General features: G+C 44.1%; 2 protein-coding genes across 6 annotated transcripts in view; one reads left to right on the plus strand and one right to left on the minus strand.

Annotated features, from left to right (window-relative positions):
- TBCD (tubulin folding cofactor D) overlaps positions 1–6,553 on the plus strand; it is a 282,149-nt gene extending 275,596 nt beyond the window's left edge. Inside the window, exons 39-40 of the mRNA XM_083148360.1 lie at positions 1,346–1,430; positions 6,123–6,553. Of these exons, the coding sequence (XP_083004486.1) occupies positions 1,346–1,430; positions 6,123–6,134 (97 nt within the window). The 3' untranslated portion in view covers positions 6,135–6,553. The remainder of the gene's footprint in view (positions 1–1,345; positions 1,431–6,122) is intronic.
- QTGAL (queuosine-tRNA galactosyltransferase) overlaps positions 6,070–23,705 on the minus strand; it is a 369,929-nt gene continuing 352,293 nt past the window's right edge. For all 5 annotated transcript variants that reach the window (XM_083148363.1, XM_083148361.1, XM_083148364.1 and 2 more), the window contains 4 exons: positions 20,646–20,714; positions 15,736–15,810; positions 8,075–8,168; positions 6,070–7,003 (listed from right to left, as the gene is read on the minus strand). In XM_083148363.1, coding sequence (XP_083004489.1) covers positions 8,088–8,168; positions 15,736–15,810; positions 20,646–20,714 — 225 coding nt within the window. In that variant the 3' untranslated portion in view covers positions 6,070–7,003; positions 8,075–8,087. The remainder of the gene's footprint in view (positions 7,004–8,074; positions 8,169–15,735; positions 15,811–20,645; positions 20,715–23,705) is intronic.

Here is a 23,705-nt window from a genome sequence, read left to right on the forward strand (position 1 = left end):
TGAACATTCACATCAGTCCCTTCCCCAGTGGAGCTTACAATCTATATTCCTTACCACACATACATTCTAGTGTTAATTTGTTGGGAGCCAATTAGCCTACCAGTATATATTTGGATTGTGGGAGGAAGCCGGAGTACCCGGAGAAAACCCACGCAAGCACAGGGAGAATATACAAACTCCACACAATTAGGGCCATTGTGGGAATCAAGCCCCTGACCTCAGCGCTGTGATGAAGTAATGCTAACCATTACGCCATCTGTACCATCCACGTGTCTCCTATTCATAGACCGCTCCCCAAACTCCCTGGCTCTTCCTTTGTACTGTCCAGTGACCCAACAGACACCTTACTAATAAGTTTAGCTTTGCTTTGGAATGCCTATGACTAGTCAGAGACAGGAGTTAATGTGAAAGGGGATAACAGCCAAAAGCTTCAGGTTCAGCTGACGTGAACTTACCCCGTTAGTATAAACACTGTGTGGTTTCATTTAATCCTTCAGATTTTCCTTGGATAAGACCATTGCCCAGAGGAATTTAGCGCTTCTGGAAAGTGTGATTGAAGGATTTTTGGAGGTTATTAAAAACTTGCTGGAATTCCAAAGCCCCTTTTGAAGCCTGCAGTTCAGGGAATGAAAATAAGACTCAGTGGGCAGCCACTGTCAGCACTAAGCACCGTTGTATATACAGTGCCTCTGACACCACTTCAGGCATATCTGTCCAGCCTTCTGATCATATATCCCAGTACAATGTGTGCACTTCAGGTTTAATGTCTGATTGTAAGTCATTTTACAGTGACAGATGAGTGTAAAAACCCAGCTGGATATGTATTACTGCTGGTACCATTGTAGTAAATGGCGCGGACTTCTGGTCACACCTTTGTCAGCCATACATTTTCCCAACATCCCATTCTTTATACAAACATTTTATTAGCTTTGCACTATTTACTGTTTTAATACAGGAACATAAATCTCCCTGCAGAACAACAATGTAGAGGTGTCCCACTGTAGTATAATCTGGGTACCACACACGCTTACATACAGTGCCTGCCCTAGGTACTAGATACTACATCCTTTGCTGCCCATGCAGATACCCCAGCTACCCGCCTTACAGCTCAGAGTTTTATAATGTCAGGCGAATTAGTGTACCGTGGTAACCAATCCGCTACTAAGTATCATTTTATACAATGCACTTGATAAATGTTACTTCAAAGTTGCATGGCTGACATGGCACACTTCTCCATTCATATCACACTTCTCCATTCATATAACACCACTTCATACTTCTACTCCGGAGAACAGTGCCAGCTATATGTCTCTACTGTTCAAGTAAGCATTGTCTTTCTGTGCAGGGATGCTGACCTTGCTAGTGTGCGGGAGAAGCGGAACTACCTGTGTGACTTGATGAAAGTGCCTAAACCTACCCTGGTACCCAAGGTAAGACAGGGTGTCATATTTTATTAATAGTAATTAGACAGATTGTAAATGAATTTGTATGTGTTGCTATTGTTATGAAGAGAATGCTTTGTGAGACTTATTATCCAAGGCTCTAGGTCCTGCACAAACGGGATGTTTTAGTCACAGAAGTTAGAGCTTTTGCTTATTTATAGAAGTCCCTGCAAGTGATATGTTACCTTTACTGGGCCATTCTGCGATGCTTTCCCATGCAAAGAATGGGGAAACCAGTATATAACCACTGTGGTTGCTAACACCACCACAGGATGATATTAGCCAGGGCACACACAGCTATAACAAATTGGGAACTGTCCCAGTGGTTCATGAGGAAGGCGGTAAGCCTGGGGTGTAACTAAATATTCATAGGCCCAATAGCAAAAGTTTGTAAGGGCCCCCTATTAAGCAACTGACTGTGATAAATGTATGTAAAACATATTAGTTAGACAGTAAAGATGGGCCCCCCTCAGCGCTGGGCCCCATAGCAGCTGCACGCCTTGCACCTATGGTAGGTACGCCCTTGGGGTAAGCTCACCCTTGCTCTGCTTGGCATGTATCTTGTTACTCTTACAGCATGCGGCTACCATCGCTCAGCTGTCACAGCTACTTTTAAAAAAAAAAAAAAAAAAAAAAAAAAAACATTTTAAATTGCTGTGAAAGTTTTCTGCATCTCAATAAGAAAACCAGATGTTTTCCACACAAAGCAACATACTGATATGGGCCATTAGAAACATCGTGTATATAGCCGGCTATACAGTAATACAGTGAGACCGTGTGTGCATACAGCATGTACGTAAATCATTAAGTGTTCTGTGTTCATATCAATCGCACCTTTGGTAAAAATTAAAAGACTGAGGGGCAGATTTATTAAGCTTGGAGAAGAGATAAACTGGAGATAAAGCGGAGAAAAGGTTAAAGGAGATAAAGCACCAGCCAATCAGCTGTGTTTGAAAAAGACAGTTGGGAGCTGATTGGCTGGTGCTTTATCTCCTTTTACCTTTTCTCCGCTTTATCTCCAGTTTATCTCTTCTCCAAGCTTAATAAATCTGCCCCTTAAATAAAATACCCTTGTAGACATTGACCGGCAAACCTAAGGTATGGGGACAAAAAGGGAAGAGGGCTGTGAGAGAGATATAGGGTTTAAATCAGGCAGGCGTTCAGCCTTTCAGGCCATAATGTGAAGGAGGGCAAGGGTTAACCCGTGGATAGTGGCACAGACCAGGTTAGCTAATCTAATACAGATGTTGGTTCAGTAAATGTATGTTCTTATCTGCAAGGAATGAGAGGAATTTATTAGTGAAAAACCCCAGTCCCGGACACATGATACTTCTGATGGGGAACATGCAGAACTCCACTATAAGCACACAGCAGCGCTATAACGTGACATGCCACATATATGCTTCAGTACCATACAATGCAGTAATGTTCTATATCATATCACATAACATTGGATAGCGAAAAGAAACAAGAGAAACTTATGGAAAGCACCATCTGTTCCTTGTCCTGAGTCTGTGTTGGCCCATTGCATGGCTTCCATTTTCTTTCTGTCTTGCACATTTTTTAACCCTGAGTGTGGCTCATGCTGTTGCTATGCCCACTGCCACAGGGTTACCAAAAGAAAACAATATTATAATCAAAACAGTATAACATGGTGAGATTTTGGCTATGCGATTTCCCTTGAACTCCCAGAGCCCAGAATCATACAATCTACCTAAGGCAGGAGAACACTTGTGGAAGTACATGATGGGCATGCACTGGCAGCCATAGATAAGGAGGTTATAATGGTGCTTTCTAATAAGGTGGTAAACCGTGGTGCTAAGAGGGTTTTATACAAATAGATCTTATTTGGTAATTGCATGCTTGTTTGTTCTCTGAATTTTAGTGTCTGGCAGGGACCTTAGTCATAATATAGGGACCCATTTCCAGGTGTCCCTCTATTACCCCTTTCACACTGCAGCTATAACACGTTTTTAACGTGTCAAGCCGGTTCTAGGTGGAGTGTGAAGGCTCCATAGTAAAAAATAAACAGTAATTCAAACCTTGATAAAATAAGAATCCTACACGGTTCAAAGGCGATTCATTTTGCAGTGTGAAATACTCAGACCCAGGATTTTTAACACATTACTCTGCAAAAGAAGGTGATAGGCTGTCTCCCTGCCTGGTGACACTACCCTGAATCAGGAAACAAGAGAAATAGCATTGGAAGTAGAGGAGAAGATTGTGGAGAAGTGGAGAATAAGAAGGGAGGCAAAAAAAAAAAATATTACCTTTTTTTTTTTTTCAGCTAAACAAAATTCATAGATGGAAGGTTATTTCTAATAATCTATCCATTATATCAATATTATTAAATATGGGTTTCCCTTGAGCTAAAAACCATGCTGGATCCAAATGGTTTCAAATGTAGAGAAACTTTGTCCCAGTCTTTATAAATAGTCTGTGGGAAGTATAGCCCTAATGGTCATGGTACCTTCGCCAAGGATGAACTGTCTGCCGGCAGATAATTTGACAATGCTACAGATAATCAAAGTTTTTTTTATACAGTAGAATATTTGAACTTATTTTTTTCTTAGTCTCATCTTTTTATTATTATTAAAGTTTGCTTCCTTTTGCATCTCAATCCATACAAAGAGAAAGCATTGTACTGTGTAAAAAAATAAAGATTCTATTTAATTATTGAGAAAAAAGTGCAGTAAAGTGCTCAAATACATAGCAAATACAAGTGAGTTTAAGCGCGAGGTGACACCGCAAGGTGTAACGCTCTGCTACACGTCTTCAAAGGTATTTTGTAGTAAACCTTTAAGTCCATAGCGCAGCCTCCCAACACCCCTCCCCATACCATGCTATTACTGGTGCCTGTCCTTGTGTTTCCCTCCTATATCCCTATAGAGCAGGCATTCCCAACCACGCTCCTCAAGGCACACCAACAGTGCAGGTTTTAGTGACATCCAGGCTTCAGCACAGATGGTTTAATCAGAATCACTCAGGTACTAATTAAGTCACCTGTGCTGAAGCCTGGACATCACTAAAACCTGCACTGTTGGTGTGCCATGAGGACCGTGGTTGGCAATGCCTGATCTATAGAATGTAAGCTTGCAGCAGGGCTCTCTTACCTCCAAGTCTGTCTGATGTTACTCAGTTTGTTTCATCACTGTCTACGATTGTGAAGCGCAACGGAATCTGCTGCGCTATATAAGAAACTGTTAAATACTTATTTTTATTTATTTATTAAGAAAATAAAAAATAACATACATGATAGAAATCAAATTAACAGCGGCTGATATAATGGTAGATGAGTTTAATGCTGTGTACACATGGTGAGATTCCCTTGCTATTCCACTTGAGATTTGAGTGCTATTCAATCTTTGCTATCTCTGTACATTTTACATACAATTCATACAATCTGCACTATATAGTCATTGCTGCCCTGTCTATCTGGGTTTCGATTTGTGCTGTCACGGGAGCGCGGATCGGATCGGATCGCAAGGTAAAAACCTTGTGCGATCTAAATGTGATTTTGACTATATAGTCAAAATCTCATGCTGATTGTACTGGAGTGAATGCATATAAATAGTGGCTTGTATCATAAGCCGATACATCGTCCCACTCAGAGTTGCCAAATACTGGGTCTGATGCAGAGGTGCATGCGCTGCTGATGTCTGACATTGGAGTGATTGGTGTTACTATAAATGAATATGCCCAATAGTATCTGTGCAGAGTGGCAGTTGTCATTTTAGGTACAGGCAGCGAGAAGCAATATCGGGAGCCCCGCATGTGCCCGAAAAGGGATGTGTGGTCTTGTAGGATGCCACGCCCACAAGCCAAGTCTCCAGTTTTCGTCACTTTGGCCAGCGCTGTGTAAGCTGCTGGCCATACCTGCAGATAGTGTCTCTCTCTATAGAGCAGGCAGGGGGGACTTCCAACTATGGGACAGTCCCCCAAAAAATGTGAACAGCAAAACAGTGTATGAAAAATGTAGTGGGCATTATTTGGCAATGACAGGGAGATGCTCCGTCTTATGGGCATGTTATAAGGGTGCTGCAAGCATGTCTGAAAGTGACTGCTCACATAGGTCATATTGGGAAAATGCGCTTGCCATAGGGCTGTTCCAAGTTTTAATAGTGAGACAGATGGTGGCATGTAATGACGCAGTATTGCAGTGTGTGTGGACAGTGGGCATTTCAGACCTTGTATATTTGGACACACAGATGTACACCAGGGGGGACTTTGGTAGCATTTGCATAATGCCACAGACAGGCCACTGCCACTATAGGCAGCTGCAGGTGCTTCTGTGTCTACCTCTGAATCCCATACATTATTAGGTATTCTGTCATTAGCACTGGAGCTTGGAACTGTATGATATCTCTAGTTCAGGCATGTCCAAACTATGGGCCTCCAGCTGTTGGTGAAACTACAAGTCCCATCATGCCTGGCCACAGTTTTGCTATCAGGGAATGCAAGGCATGCTGGGATTGTAGTTTCGCTGGAGGCCACAGTTCGGACATGCTTGCTCTAGTTGGACCCAATATCTAATACCAGAACCTGTTGAATACCATTTCCAATAACATCATCATCTGAGGTAGCCTTCGAAGTACACTGTGTTGTGTGTGGAACAAAATGTCCCTAATACATAGGAACTGGAAATGTTTATTTTACAATATAAGCTTATTTTTCTTACAGGTGGCACAGTGAAAGATACACTGAAGACCTAGATGAAGTTAGAGAAGTGGATGTAATCCTGGCTCTGTCCAGCAGATGGCACTTTATGCTTAGTGTAAGCTCATATTATGTTGTAAACTGAAATAAAATCCTGTTTGTTGTACACACACCTGCAGTACATTACTACATGACAGGGGTCAGAGGCACAGTTTATGTGTGATACCATCTCTGCATAGTACGGCTGGATATGCAGAGTGTTTGTTTACATGTGTAGTGCAGACATTACAGATTTCACCAAACACACAGGTTATTACTGTGCTAGTGTAGAAGTGTATAGAGCGCATGCACCTGGCAACCACGGTGGGTACCTGTATTGTGTAGATGATGTGATTTCAGTTTTTGCAATGACTGTTAATAAAAGACACACAATCTGATCTGGTTAATGTTTAATATCCCCCGTGTGCACTAGTTTATCATTGTAAGGACATATGCGATCACCAGAGACCGATGCTGTCTTTATACAATAAGGTTTATAGTTGCACGGAATTGCCTAATACATTTATGTTACAGGAATACAGTACTGGATTTAGCAGGGGCTCTTATTTTATATTAACTTCATTTGCCTCTCAACATGTACATCCTAGTAATCCATCGTCTAATTGATACAGTATATATACATTTCACGGGTACAATGTTCTCTTCCAGGTTGTAAATTAGCATAGTCCCTGTACTTTCCTGTCACAATAAGATGGTGCATTAAATCTTATTATTTCAGACACAAAAATAGGTGAAATCCACAAATTCCTATCTGCATTCATACCCCATACATGGGGTCACCTCATTAGGAGCAGGATAGTGATGTGTCTCTACAGCTCTCATGGATTGGTGGAAGTTCTGTGTTCCTGTCATGTAGAAAGAAACAAAATACATTACAATAGAAGAACACGCTATTCATGGTCACATGTGTCACAAGTCTGCCATTATCTATGGTAAGCTCACACATACCCCAGCATGCTTTGCAGTACTGACATGGCTAGATGTATAGTACTGCCTGCCCCTACTATATAAACCATGTTCTTACTGGCATGCAATCAGTGGCAACATGAGTATTTTAGTAATATTGCCACCCATACACGCTGTGATCCCAGGGGTACGATGTGTGCTTTGAGATGTGCGCTACCGCGGCACCTCATCGCACAGTACAAAAAGTATGTGCTGCACATACTTTTTGTACTTGCTTTTCATCACATCGCATTGCATGCACAAGGCATGCAATGCGATGTGATGGATGCTATTTAAGCCCCCAACGCACGCCGGGATCGCAGCGTGTATGGGCAGCTTAAGTTACATCCATACACCCCAAAGTTACCTCATTGCCTACAGATCCCTGTATAAATCTAATTGGCATGACCCAACCTTTTACCATATATGGTAAATCTTTTCAAAGCAAAGTCCAATAAGGTGGGTGGGTGTAACTTATCAACAGATCAGCCAGGCTGCTAAAAATATATTTGTCTTCCATCCATCCTGGTACACTATACATTGGTCCGAGTTAGGGTGTGCACCCCTAACTACTGTATTCAGCTTTCCACTTTGGCTTTCACATTAAGAATACAATAGGTACTGTACATTTGGTAAGCCCACTCGAAGCAAATGCTTCGAATGCTAGTCTGCTACCTTGTGATTGCCTCTGTGTTTGTGCATGTGTGAAATAAAGAGATGTAGTTTCACCCACTGCCAACAGGTGGCACACAAACGAACATACAAATATATTTATATATTTACGGGGTAGCACTTCCCATTCTTGGCACTACTATGTAAACCCCACAGAATGTAACTCTTCTGCATTGCACCTTCAGCACATGAGTAGCCAGACACTATCGCCAATCAGACATTCCTGCACCTGGCAGTGACGCATCCTGGTCTTTCAGAAAAACATCCAAGGACAGCAAACCTGAAGGTTATTCTGGTACCTTTTGCAGTACATCAGCTGAAGTGATAGTAATCCACTCCTTCTTTCAGGTTGAGAGACCGCAGATTGTCTTCAAATCCTCCTCCTGTCAGGTCCTGAAGAAAACCGAGAAATTAGTCCAGGTTTCTGTCAGCAGCAAGTGCTTAGCAGCAGTGAGGAAACTTTCTCTTCTCTGCATGTTCTGACAGTGTTAACACAAAACATTAACCATGGACACACTTTCTGACCCACCGTGATACATAAGGACCATTGCCTATACTCATTTCATACTAACGAGGTCACAGCACCTTAAAAAGAACAAAGGCTCCAACTGTGTATGTATCTGGTCATCTGATTTGAACTGAATGCTTAAACTTTCTAATGTTATGCAACTCTATTACCCAATTCTTAGTCACATTATTAGTTTAGATGTTTGTCAGCTAGTTGCAATTTTAGCTACAGCAAAAATCAGTAGCACATTTTGAGCGGCTAATTAGCCCCCCTGCCTGAAACCAAATCCCCGAAAAGTATGCAACCACAAAAATACATAGGTCCTTGACTTTTCAGAGATCCTATGTATTTTTTTTAAAAATTTGACATCTTTCTTCAGGAAAGAAATAGAGATAGGGAGAAAAAATTATTTAGCGAAATCTCCTTTTTCCATGGAATACAAAAACACTATGCTTGCAGCTGTGGCCATCTTTTTTTTTTATCGACTTCAACCCTATATTTTTGTTAGGTCTCTGCAAGGATTTTCTTTTGCCCTGACGGAGCGTTTTAAATTGTGCTACTTTCTTAGCCTCTCCTACCTTGGATGTAAGAATGCCCTATACAGTGGCATAATTCTGTTTTGTATCTTGCAACCAAGTTCTTATCCATTCAACCATTTTAGAATTCAATAACAAACTCCTGTTTTTTAGCAGCCTGATGTAGGACAGTGTCAATAGTCTTACTAAAGTCAAGATAAGCTGTATCTATGGCCCCTCCTTTATCTATTACTTTAATCACCAATTCAAATATTTGTTTGCCATAATCTCCCCCTAGTAAATCCATGCTGTTTTGGATCCTGTACATTCTGAATTTGAAATAATCCACAACTTTTTCTTGTGAGACAATTTCCATTATTTCTCTTTCATCCATAGGTGACACTGGAGTTTTATCCTTACGATGGGTATAGACTAGTGACTAGCGGAGCTGGGCACTTTAATTAATGAAATGTGTGCGTGTCTGGCTCCTCCCCCTAATATATGCCCCTCCTACAGACCAGTTTTTAGACTGTGCCTGAGAGTCGGTCACTAACTCTAGGGCTCCAGCTTAATTGTTTTGTTTTTATTTTCCTTTCATCAGGCTGATAGTTAGCTTGCATTGTGAGACCTGGTCCCATCTATAAAAAGTTGGACTCAGTGTCCCCGGCTGCTAGGGACACCAGTCCCTGGGTGCAGAGCCAGCCCTAGGCATAGGCAGACTAGGCAAATGCCTAGGGAATTTGCAATGCCAAGGGGTGGTCAAGCCTGCCTAGCATAGGACTGGCACTATGCTTTTGCAGGGCCTATTGTCTCCCTCCTTCCCCTCTCCTCGAGTCACACCTGTCAGCACAGCATGAGGTCAGGTCACACAGCCCTCACAGATAGCAGAGCCTGCTCCTGGTCTCCTCCAGCAGCCAGACGCTGTTTGTTTTGAGTGTTGTTGTAGTTTAAAGGGGTGTGGCCACGGGTCCGCAATTAGGGCACACCCCCAAATAGGCTATGGCTGTGCTCCCACTGCCGCATCCGCATGCTGTGGTAGTGGGTTTGCAGCAGTTGTTGTGTACGGTCCCCGCTGGCCGGCCGCCATGTACGCGAGTTGCAGTTTTATCGGCGGTGGGCGTAGTGTATGGTAGGGACATGTGAAAAGGGTCTACGCTGACGGGCACCGGGGCCGTGCATTGCGTTATTTGGCGGCCGTAGTGTGAGCGTTGGGAAATGTTTACGGATGGACACCATATGCCCTACTTGTCGTAATCTCATGAGAGGTAATCTAACCACTGTTGTGATGCCAGCATCTGTGTGCTGACCACTGGTCATCTGTATGTATACCACAGGAAGTATTATCGTACTGGAAACCACAGAAAGTACAAGCCTTTGTGTTACAGAACACGCATCTGGCACAGGTCATACAGAACACGCATCTGGCAAAGGTCATACAGAACCAGCATTCATTATACTGACAGGTTTAGGGACAGATTCAGTAAAGCAAAAAATCAAGTCTTTTTGTTTTTGGGACAAGCCACGCCGCTATGCAAAGGGAGCAAATACATTTATATTGTTTCTGTGCAGGGTAAATACTGGCTGCTTTATTTTTATACTTCATTTTAGATTTCAGGAGATTTTGAGCTCAAAAGTAGCTGACAATGGCCAAAGTTGGCTACATTGAGCTGAAGATCACCTATTGTGTATGGGTTTTTACATCCGCCTCACCTGCAGTGCAACATGGTTTTGAGTGATTTTATGCTTTGCTAACAAAGCTGAATCAGGCCCTTAGATCTTCCTGTCCTTTCCAGCTTACCATATGACTGGTACACAGGAACCGTTTGGCGGGCAGGTTGTGTTGTTTTTAACAATTAATAGTGACTTTTACAAGTGTTTCCTCCTCTACGGCACTTCCCCTAACTCGTAAACAGATCAAAAGAAACACCTGCGGCCTCCGCTACACTGTACTCCCTAAACCATGAGGAGTACATAGATCACCTCCTAAACACTGGCCGGCCTTTCTTGTATTATTTATAGGGTCTGGAGAAATACTGATGAAAGCGAATGCTGCTAATGACTTGATTCTTATGCTCTAGAACAGAATAAGTGTATCCATCAAAGGGAAGAGCTTCTGTGCTAGAAACGTTATAACACAGGGGTTTATTCTAGTTCATTCTTTCTGACAAAATCCTTCTTAGATGGACAAAACCATGTGCACTGCAGGGGGGCAGATGTAACATGTGCAGAGAGAATTAGATTTGGGTGAGTTATTTTTTTCTGTGCAGGGAAAATACTGACTGCTTTATTTTACACTGCAATATAGATCTCACTTTGAAGAAAAACCCCACCCAAATCTAATTCTCTCTGCACAAGTTACATCTTCCCCACCCGCAGTGCACATGGTTTTGTCCATCTAAGAAGGATTTTGTCAGAAAGAATGAACTAGAATAACCCCCACAGTCACAGTGCAGTGTGCCTAGCCACATAAACATTCCTCAAGGTAGTAACCGCTTAATGATGGTTTACAGCCAGGGTCCTCAGACACAATGATACACACGTGGTTCTTAACAGCTGTTTCATCACAGCCATGTTTTCAGGGTTTAAATAAGTAAATGAGCAGTGGCCCTGCTGCACATACATACGTATATCTGACAGCCGAGAAGGCTACTCTGCCTGCCTCACAGCTGTTAGCAATCAGCCTCGTGCAGAAGCTGAAACCTGACCTGTGTCCAGCATTTTGGCTCTATATGGGGTGTGGGGGGGGGGGTGTGGGGAGCGGCTTGGCAGCCATGGAGCACACTGCTCAGCATGTGTTGAGCACTGGGCTGGCTAAATGGCTGTCTGTTAGGAGCAGGCAGAAACATTCACACAGTTCTTTCCAGCTCCTCCCCTTCCTTTCCACTGCCCGCTCCAATCAACATGAATAGATCATTCTGACTCATAACAAGGAGCTGATGCCAATACAACTTATACCCCTTTTATGCCAAAATGCTGGGTCGCACCCAGGTTTTTGGACCAAGCTTTCACCCCAGCGTTTAATACCTTTTACACCGGCGTCTGCCCCGGCAAACTTCACCGGTGCGTTTGTCTGTGTAGTGTCTTAATGTGTCAGCATATCAATGTGTGTAAGTATGCCAGCATTCGTCTGTGCATCAGCGCTCACAGCATGCCTGGGTGCACGGCGGCGCAATAAGTTTCACAGCACAGGGGAGGGCAATACCAGCGATCATCCAACAGATGGCGCTTTTTAAGACCACCACTTCGCATGCCTGAGATGTCTAATACTATAACAAAGAATCAGCATTGCACATGCGTGAAGTCTCCATTAAAATGCACTATAGCGCATGAACTACTTTTCAGTACTGGACAGTATGTTAAATAGACATTTTTCTCAGAATTTACTATTGCATAGGTTATGCTACGGGTATAAGTGAGAGAGTATACAGTATGGTCAAAGTACAGTATGTGCTGATAAAGAAATTGGGGCCACTTGCTTGTGTTTGACCATCAGGCTGAAAGTTGCCAGCCAGCCCCTGCAAATGAGAATTCCTTCAATACTGGCGACAGATTAAGGCTACATGGGAAATTTGGTCGAATATTGTGCAGATAATTTGCCTGTAGTTCCTGGTGGTAGTAGACTGATATCTTTATTTTGTGGTTATTTATCAATAGGACAGGCTGGTCATCAGAGACTGTCACTTATCCCTGACAAATTGGAGATGCTCCGTTATGTGATTGAAAGGAATAAGCAATGCTCACCCTGAGTCACAGGATCCAAGCTACGATCCACAGTAACTGACTTGGCCAATTATTACTTATCTTACCCATAGAATAACACCAGGGTCCCTCTAGGAATCAGGTCCTGGCAACATCCCCATAACAAAAGCAGTGTCACCCATTTAAAAAAAAAAAAAAGTATGATTTAAATGAGCCCTTTCCCTCTTGCCATCCACACGCATAAGGTTATATCTCTCTCTAAGCCCTACAAATGTATTTACGTGTACACAAGTTCACTTTAATATATAGATGTGTTCTCTCTAATTGTTACTGCAGCCCTTCTAGTCGCACCTAGTTGTGAGCGAATTTACTAACGCTGGGCATCTTTTTGTGCCTTTTTCCCCAAATCAATGTCTTATTTCCACCGCTATGCTAATAAAATGCACAAGCAGGCTTTGCTGATCAAAATGCAGCATGACTATATTTTGTGTGTTACTGCAGCTGTATCTGTACACCAAATGCTACATTACACTGTTCCAGGAGTGATGAAAAGCAACAAAAGCATTTTCAGGCCAGATTCTGGCACTGTCAGAGCTGCCGGCTCTCGTGGGCCTTGTGTGCTGTGGCTGATCACATTTTATTTTATTAACAGAGAATATTTGAACATTCACATGAGTCCCTGCCCCAGTGGAGCTTACAATCTATATTCCCTACCACATGTACACGCACACACACAGACATTCTAGGGTTAATTTTGTTGGGAGCCAATTAGCCTACCAGTATATTATTTTGGATTGTGGGAGGAAACCGGAGCACCCGGAGGAAACCCATGCAAGCACGGGGAGAATATACAAACTCTGCACAGTTGGAGCCATGGTGGGAATCGAACCCATGACCTCAGTGCTGTGAGGCAGTAATATAACGGTGAGGAAGTGCACAGCTATACACCCTGTACCACATTCATTGTTATATACACAGGGGAGCTGACAACCTTCTTTAGGGCTAAAACAATGTGCAGCCTATCAATTCACTAGTAACTACTGACTTTGCCGAGTTGCCTCCTGACTGTGTAATTAATTAGCTGCAATATCATGATTGTTTCTGCCTCCACTGCAATGTGTGCAGTCTGTTGTATGTCCCCCTCTGATATACAGTATAAGGAAGGCGTTCTACCCTCCCAACCAGGCATAATAAGGATTTGTAGGATAATATTACACGTTCGGTGTTTGTTTCTCATATATGGATGCTATCTGCCCACAGTAAATCTGAGATAACTTCTAATATCTATACAGTAGGAGGTTTACAGTATACTTTCTAATAATAAACACAGCATGCATTACATTACAGCTCATTGTTTATACATTAAAATGTCAAAAAAAAAATCAGCGTTGTAATACAATGTATCACTTATTCTAACGTCTCCATACACATATGGTCTGATCCTTCCAGCGAGCAGCACGTGTTTCTGATCAGAGTAAAACCAATAAAGTGCTTAGAAACTGCTACTTCAATATGACCACATGACAGGAGCGTGTGCGGGGCGCACACAGGCCTCTGCTCCTATCTGGCATTCCTGTGTAATTACACATCTCCACTCTTTCAGGCCCCACTTAAATGAGAAGGGCTGTGTTTCCAGATAGTGTAAGATGTGGCTCATAAATAAAAGCAGGAGCAACATGAAGTGTTCTAAAAATACCTCTCGCACACCCAGTCCATTATGTCGGGCAGAGCCGCCCGGCAATCATATATGGCTGGCTGTGGAATTTAGGGTAAAACCACCTTTTAATGTTGCTTTCAGCAATGTGTTTCAGCCAAATAACAGCCGGTCCACCCAAATCCCCCTAAGGAGGAGAATTATTTGTTCTATTGAAATCCCTTGTTCAGGAACAAAATAGATTCTCCCTGAAGTATTTTTACCAAAGTAGCTGTTCTAAAAACTGCATTTCTCTGTGTTTCTATAATTACTACTTTCTATTTCTACTGTCTCGGAACAAGGGCCATGCTGCTCAATGCTCCTCCTTCTAGTTGGCTCGGTCCCTGGCGAATTCACAACGGGGAACGATGTTACCACACTGCGCATATTCAGAGCTTCTGTGCGGGCGCCTTTGGCAACATGCATAGTCCCTGTGGTGTTCGCACAGGTGGGAGGTGGGCAGGGGGTGCGAATGCCCTCAATTTCCTGGGTGTACCCACAAAAATGGTGGGTGCGCCCAGGAAAATGGTCTTCTGGGGGTGGGAGGCAGACATTGCAGGACGTTCGCTGTCCATCCTGTTCCCGGACCCAGATGCTGCAAGTCTAGGTCAGTCCTGACTGGCTTAGATTTGCGAAGAGAGTAAACATCTTTCGATGGTCGGGAGCATCAAATGATTTTGGCCCCATATGCTACCCTCCAAAAAGATGTATATGCAAAATATCCATTCGCAAAGCAGCGGGGATGTGCGGACCATAGCAGGGGCGGGCATTTGTGTGGGTGGCATTAGAAGGCTCGCTAAGCAGCCAATTTTCGTTGCTTAGCGAGTCAATCAGAATTATTCATCTGTATTATTAAAACGTCAAGTATGTTCTACAGGCAGGAGATGGGAATTCTGCATCATGTCCCCCAGAGTTCTTTACACCTATTCTAGAATGAGTAAGGACTGTGTGAGCCTACCTAACAAGGTGCATAATGCTATACCAGTACCATGCAATAACTTGTAGCTTCGATTTAGTTCTACAAGGCTCTGCTTTCATTTCACAAGGTCATATTGAAAGTTCATTTCTATTTATACTATAAAAAAATTCTAATATGCACCAAAAGTAGCTAATAACCTTCATATGCTCCATTAGGAATTATGGAAGATGGCCTAAATTCACATGCACCCTGCTAACATACTGAATAATGTTGACAAGACATATTCTGGTACGGTTAAAAATTGCTTGTTGACATTATGAATGTAGACATGGGTGACGATGGACCTACTGTACTATAACAAACCCTGAGACCTGACTACAGGTACAGTCTATTACTGTGTGGCAATATCTGCTTCAGGCTCTGAGCTAAGAAGGAAGCTGTCAGTGGGAGGAAACTCGGCACTATATAGAAATGAAAAAAGTGTCTCACAATATAAAATGACTTCAAAAATCCAGACTGTTCTAGCAATAAACAAAAGTCAACAAAGGTTACCTGACTTATACACAATCACTCAGTATACAATGTACTAATACCTCAGTAGGCATTTTGCAGAATTCCTCACTCACCAGTTTAACGCAGATAATAAATGGTGGCTTGGCGTCTCTGAAGTGGAGCACAGGAACCCTTGGCTTTGGGCGGTTCTGAAATAAATATGACTGAATTAGTGAGACTGTAGTAGTAGTTCTGGAAACTACTGTATGGGCAGTATAGCGAGGGAGTGCACCATCACTGCTGGGGTCACGCCAGTAGAAAGTCATTACTTGGTTACTATGCTTTTTCTTGACTGTACCCCCAATGTTTTTCACAGTTTAGTTGTGAAAACATATCAGCAATACTACGCCATGAAAATATGACACCAACTTCCCTTTATATCCTTATTGGGCTCATTGGATATGTAATAACACTGATGTAATCCATATTATTCCCTCCTTGTTGAAACCATAGCATACTGCTTGATTAATCACATCTATGTCCTCTAATCATCCCGAAACCAAGGCGAAATGTATCAGGCTTTTTCTCCAGCAACCTACACAGTATGAGTATTTATCTGTGGTATCTTGGAAGAATTCTCTGATCAGACCCAGCATGAGCACAGGGGAACGCTATCAATGCTACATGGAGCTTAATCCTTCACTTACACCAGCTCATCACACATCCTTTATGCAATAAAGTGTTCTGCACATAACTGTTTTACTAACATACAAGGAAACTTCAAGAAATAGGGAACAGCGCTCCCTTTGGTTACCTTGTCATGAAAATTGTCTATAATACTGGCTCACATTAGCTTCTAAGCAGAGGTATAACTGATTTAAGGCCCAATTCAGAAATGTGTGCAAACTCTGTCACAGCTCCGTTTAGTAAACAGCTAAAATGCATTTGCGGGATTTGACTTCTCAGATCTGCAATTTGTGTACAAAGAGGCAGAAATTCCACGCACATCGGTCCATAACCAACATATCTGAGTAAGCATATGGATGCAGGAAGTAAGATGCCAGAGACATTGTAACAGACATACCCCCCTGAAACAGTCATGTCCCGCCTGTTCCTGAGTCACCACACGCCCACATTACCTCCCACAAACAGATCCATCTGTCACTCACTCTGCCAAGAAACCCTCACTGTGACAGCTACTTTAATACTATCACGGACCATACACAACGTAACTTATGCGCAATAACAAACACAACTCTCTCCAGCATTCAACATGGACATTGTGTCCATCAGGCCTTTATACATTGTGCCAGCACTTTTCCAGTTTTCAGAAAACAAATGATAAACCCAGTGTCAGACTAAGATTCCAAAATCCAACTTTTTTGGATTACATTGTTCGGTTGGACGCCGATGTATTGTGTTTGCGCATGTGCAGAGGCGTTTCTGCGCATTTGCGAACGCCTTGCACGTACGAACGCGGCGTGAATTCCGTGCAGAAAAGGATCGTACGGACCCATCTGAGCAGGGGGTGGAGAGGGGCGTGAAGGGCTGTCTGGGCTCATTACCATATGCATACACCCTGCGTTTCATGGGCGTTCCCATGAAAACGCTGGGCGTATGTATGGTAATCCGGCCGTGACATACGTGTGGGGGTGGACAGCTGAAATAGCCGGTCCGAGTGGTCTGGAAAACTCAGGGCTGCCTGACCGCTCTGTCCATCATTCGATGGTCCACGACTATCAGAGAATGGGGGAGGTGTTCACATGAAACATCCACTCGCGGTCAATTCGCTCCGCGTCTTACCGCATTGGGACGGTCTGTGCGATCAGTACGGTAGGCGGGGCTAAGAACACTCGGTGGTCGTCTGAAATACGCATCTGACCGAGTCAACTAGAATAAGGGCCAGTGTGTTACAATAGTACTCTATAATTTCTATGTAATGAACCATGAAGAGAAATAGTGAACAGAAATCAAGTACCAGCCAATCAGAATGTAACTGTCATGTTACAGGCTGTGTTTGAAAAAAGACAGGAGCTGGTTGGCTGGTAGTTTATTTCCTTCCACTGTGTCTCTCTTCAAGGCTTAAGCAATGTACACATGGGCTGGAGGCATGGTAATTTTGACTAAGCCGAGTCAATATCGAGATGTAGTTAAGTCATCGAAGATACGGCCAACTACATCTTGCCATCCCCAGCTGCGGCAAAATACACTGTTTGTGCATCAGCTTAGTGTACATTGCCCTGTTTGCACAGACTATTTGGTCAGGCAATAGGGACGCCACAGAGCCGCGCATCATTATCGTCCACAGTGTACACAGGGAGCGATTCTGGCTAACCTAGGCCAGTGGTGTCAATCTCATGGCCCTCCAGTTGTTGTGGAACTACACATCCCAGCATGCCCTACCACAGTTTTAGCAATCCATTATATAAAATCTGTGCCAGGGCATGCTGGAATGTGTGGTTCCATAACAGCTGGAGGACCATGAGTTTGACACCACTGTTCTAGGCGATTTGGATCCAAAACGCCCAGAAGATTAGCCAGAATTGCACCTTGTGTACACCCCTTTAGTACGTAGTCTCCTAGAACCATTCGCTCACTTTAAGTTTGAAGTGAAAGAGGAGACTGAAGTCTGAATAGACTGATAGTCCTCTCAGGTTCCAGATAAGATAAGTCTACATCATGAATGGAATGTATTCATCTCAACAGAGGAAAGATCTGTAACATGTCATACACACACACACACACACACACACACACACAGCAGCATGAAGGTCTCCACAACCACTTGAGATCACACGAGTTATGTTGCTGTATGCGGACTAAAATAGGCACTGCTACTTTTATTAAGTAAGATACTTCCCTACCACCAGCAATGATCATTCTTTTCCTCAGGTCTGTACAATGGTGTAGGTACTGCTGTTGTCACACTGTCTGGTGAGTTATGGATTTCTGATTTGAATCCTTCCTGTATTCCATATAGAAGGTAACACACATTGGGGCAGATGTATTAAGCCTTAACAAGAGATAAATCCAAGGGTGATAAGGAGAGATAAACGTCCAGTCAATCACATCCTAAAGGCCCCCATACATTAGTCCGACTTGTCCTAAGGACAAGTCGGACCTGATTTCCCCTGCAGCTTCCCGGGAGGGGGACACACGATTAGGCACTTGATGTGCCAAGGTTTGCATATGATAAATCGCATGGATTTATCATATGCGGTCCCCGGGGAGCTGCAGGAGGAGGGAGCCGTGCGGGGGGGGTCATCAGCGGGCGGGGGATGCCGGCTAATAGAGAGCCGAGCAGGTTGAGTCTGCATAGGGAGCCGGGCAAGAGGGGGGTGACAGCGGGAGCAGCGCGCTGGGCAGGGAGGATGACGCTGGCTCCCGGGAGGAACACAGATAACTTGAAAACAACAAAAAGGCCATACAGAATGACTAGCAAGCCATTGATTGGCTGAGACCTCTCTCAGCCAATCATCTGTATGGGCTTTTTTTTGTTTTCAAGTTAGTGACTGTGTTCCTCCCGGCTCCCGCCGCTGCCCGGCAGCCAGCGTCATCCTCCCTGCCCAGCGCGCTGCTCCCGCTGTCACCCTCCTCCTGCCCGGCTCCCTATGCAGCCTCCCCCTGCTCGGCTCTCTATAGCCGGCATCCCCCACCCGCTGTCATCCCCCGCACGGCTCCGGGCTGCACATAAGATTTAGCAAATCTTATGTGCAGCCCGTCCGACCTCGATCCGATGCGCACGGGACCGCGCATCGGATCGGACGGGATGTCTGCAAGTGCGATTTCGGCCGATTTCACGGCCCGATTCATCCGAATCGGGTGAAATCGTGCCCAAATCGCATAGTGTATGGGGGCCTTAACTGCCATGTTACAGGCTGTGTTTGAAAACAGTCAGTAAGGAGCTGATTGGATGGATGGAAGGTTATCTCTCTTTATCACCCTTGCATTTATCTCTTGTTAAGGCTTAATACATCTGCCCCACAGTGAGGGCACCTTAGGCCAACAACAGACTGCAGACAGCAAGCTGGAGGTTCAGCTGAGTACTCACCTACAGCACACAAATATTATATATGATCGGGGCTGATGCAAGGTTGTTCAGTGCCCCCCTGCAAACTATACATTTGTGCCTTTCCATACAAGTAACAGTGCATGCCAGAAGAAAGGGGTGTGGTTTCACATCGAGGGGCATGGCCACACAAAAGTTCCTCTATTTCAAATTATGCCACAGAGTAGCGCAATCTTCTTCACTCATGTAGTGCCCTTATTACACCTGATAGTAGTTCCCCTTATTCACGTTAAGTAACGAAGCCTACACACATAATGCCCACAGGAGTAGCATTGCCTGCCCACAACAGTAGTGCTGCTTACACACAATACCCACAGGAGTAATTCTGCTTATGCGTATAATGCACACAGGAGTAGCACCACTTACACACAAAATGCACACAGAAGTAGCACCGTTTATGCACATAGTGACCACAGTACCAGTGCCACTTCCGCATATAATGTTCACAGTAGAAGTGCTATTTAAGCGCATAATGTCCATAGGAAAAGTACAGCTTACACACATATTTGTCCCAGGAGTAGCACACATAACGCCCTACTGAATTATCTCAGCAAATCAGTGTCCAGTCTTTTCAAAATATATTTTCAAATTCAGCAGTGCCGCCTGGCAAATACTGCCACAAGCTCTCAGCCGCTACTGGCTGGACCCCACTGACCGGAAACCACTGCACATAGGTGTGTGCCAGCGGTGCTTCACCACTAGCATACACCTACGGATTGGACTGACACATCGTATGTGCTAAAAAGGACCCACGATGTGCTATTGATGGGTGCAATCAAATAGATTTAATGTGCATCCCGTCCAACCTCCCCAGCCAGACCCGATGGGCACAGGACCGCGCATCAGGCCGGAGGGGGATGTCAAACACATCCGATTTCTCATCTCCATCGGTCTTGATCGGGTGAAATCGGCCCAAATCAGACAAGTGTATGGGCACCTTAATAGAGTATAACTCGATATGGATTACTTTCTTACCTCAGATTCTTCATAAGTATAAAAACCCTTCGAAATTTTTGTATCGTCGACATCACAAAATGCAACAACCTATAAGACACAAAGTAAACCGGTTACACAGTCGGAGATCAGAATACTTTTCATATCTTCATATATCATTAGTAAAAGTGACACCTGCATGCAGAAAATGGCAACTTCGCACATAGTAAAAAGACATACAAAACAAAATTCAATTAATTACAGCACTGAACTTGTACTGTCCGTTTCACCTCCAGGAAATTACACCAGCAGTATAGTATTTTGTATGGGAAACCTCACCTTCAGAAAAATGATGAGGTTCCCTCACCTGATAACTTGTCACCCTAGTATACAGCTAGTTCTGATGGTACATCACTAGATCAAAAATGACACTAGGGTGACACAATCATGGTCAACATATGTAAACCTAGTGCAAGTTGACCTTTTGTCAATGTCGACCTTTTGGTGTTGACCTATTGACTGTCTAAAAACACACTGTAGACCAGGCATGTCCAACGTTGGCCCTCCAGATGTTTTGAAACTACACATCCCAGCATGCTTTGCAATAGTTTTAGCATTCTCTAATAGCAAAACTGTGGCAAAGCATGCTGGGATGTGTAGTTTCACAACATCTGGAGGGCCAACGTTGGACATGCCTGCTGTAGACCTTTAAATCAACATCCAAAAATACGGAATTTGACTGCAGATAAGAACCATTTGGTTGTGTCGTCTTAACTATACTGTTACCTCAAAACCTATTTGAGTCTTAAGGTGTCCATACATGGTGCAATTATCACACCCGTTATGGGCTGCATCACATCGCATGCGTTTTGCTTGCGATGCGATCAGAAGGCAGTACAAAAAGTATGTGTCTTAAGGTCCCCGGACAAGTCGGACCTAATTTCCCCTGAACTCCCACGGCAGCTGCCCGGGAGAGCTCACTACGATTTGGTACATTTTTTTACATGGGATAAATTGCATGCGATTTATCCCATGTAATTCCCAGGGTGCTGCAGGAGGTCTGGGCTACGGGTGCAGGGGGGCGGGCAGAACACAGTGTTCGAGAAGCGCTGAGTGGACAGCGGTGGCAGAAGGTAATTTTTTTTTAATTTAAAGGCCTGCCACTGATTGGCTGAAAGAGCTCTCTCAGCCAATCAGCGACGAGACCACTGATTGGCTGAGAGAGCGGACTCTCAGCTAATTAGCGGCAGGCTGATCTTTTGATTGATATTTTTTGCACGTTCTGCCCCCATCGTCCACAATGTCCGCTCAGCTGCTTCCCGGACACAGAACTGCCCGCACAACGCTGCACCTGGACCCCACACTGCACCTGCAGCCCGGACCCCAAGCTGCCCGCCCCCTTCACATAGGTGTGAGCTAGCAGTGCTTCACCGCTGGCACATACCTCTGGATCAGACCAACACAAAAAGCACCTGCAAAGTGCCTCTGAGGGGTCCAATCCAACAGATTGAACCTGCAGCAGGTTCAATCTGTAGGGTCTGACCCGATGCACTCGGGACCGTGCATTCGGTCGGATGGGGTGTCAAACAAATCCGATTTGGGCCGATTTCTCAGCCCGATCAGTCTGAATCAAGGGAAATCGGCCCAAATCAGATAAGTGTATGGGGGCCTTTAGCCTCTACTAAGGGAGGTTATTCCACTTGTCCACTACCCTTACTGTAAAGTAATTTTTCCTGGTTTCCAATGAACCTATGAAAAATGTCTGCCTCCTGTATCTTGTTAAAGCCTTTGATGTATTTGAAATTTTCGGTCATGTTCCCCCTTTCTTTTAGTCTTTCCTTTTAAATTTTCTGACCATCTGTAACAGTGCTAAAGAATAAGGTTATTATGTGAAGGAAGATGACCAAAATTGCTGTGTGATTGTATCGGGATGTGTTCAGCATGTCGGTGTTCACCGTACTGATGCCGGAATCACAACTACTGCCGGAAGACCATCGTCAGAATCCCGACATCAATTGCAAAGCAGCAGTCGGAACCTCGATTGCAGGGCTGCCACACAGTGCATTACGTCTGGAATGTGGGGGTTAGGTGTAGGCATTAGTGGACGGGACTTAGGGTAAAGGTGCCCATACATGGTGCGTTTTTCGGGTGCTGCTGTAGCACAGTGTATATTTTTTGTACTAGGTACTATGCAATGTAGTACTAAAAGCACAGAGTTCATCACACCGTGTATGGGCACCTTAAAGCTGCGGTGAAGAAGAGGTTAGCTAGTCTGCGGGGAGGGGGGTTAGAATAGGCGGCTGGGTCTGGGACTTAGGGTTAGGCACTAGCTCAGTGGGTTAAGCCCAGGCTGTGTGCAAGGGGGGTTAGAAACAAACCACTATAAGGGAGGGTAGGGTGCAGGGGGTGGGTAAGTATGCTTATGTACAGTATACTGTCTGTATTCCCTACTTCGAAATGACGGCATTGGTATTCTGGCCACAGATCATCAGTATGTATGATATTGTATAATATACTGTAGCTCACAAGTACTTTCTACACTTGCAAACTGGGTGGACCAATATGCTATTTTCCTACGGACTAGGCAGCTTTGTAAATAATTATATATATATATATATATATATATATATATATATATACACATACACCAAATAGATCAGGGCTGGGTAATAAGCGGCCCTCCAGCTGCTGATTAACTACACATCCCAGCATGCCTTTTGTCAGTTTAAGCATGGCCAAATAGCAAAACTAAGGCAAAGCATGCTGGGATGTGTAGTTCATCAACAGCTAAAGGGGCGCTTATTTCCCAGCCCGGATATAGATATATCCCCGTTCAGGCACCCGGTGACACTACAATGTGTCATACTGATATAGAACACTACTAGTCACTGAGCAGGTTTTGCTATCACTCATTATGACCAGTCACCCACTCAGTATACACAGACAGTAAGAACCCTCGCTCTGATCCCTGGGCCAGTCTGGTCATTTACAACATTACGGAGTAGCTGCGCTCACTGAATAAACAAACAATTGTCTCAGCACTTCTCAATCAAAGCAAAACCCAAAGTCACGTACAGCAGTCTGAGCACAAGCTGGGTGGTC

This window comes from Crinia signifera, chromosome 6 (genome assembly GCF_055691185.1).
Source record: "Crinia signifera chromosome 6, ASM5569118v1, whole genome shotgun sequence".
In the NCBI taxonomy this organism is placed as follows: Eukaryota; Metazoa; Chordata; class Amphibia; order Anura; family Myobatrachidae; genus Crinia; species Crinia signifera.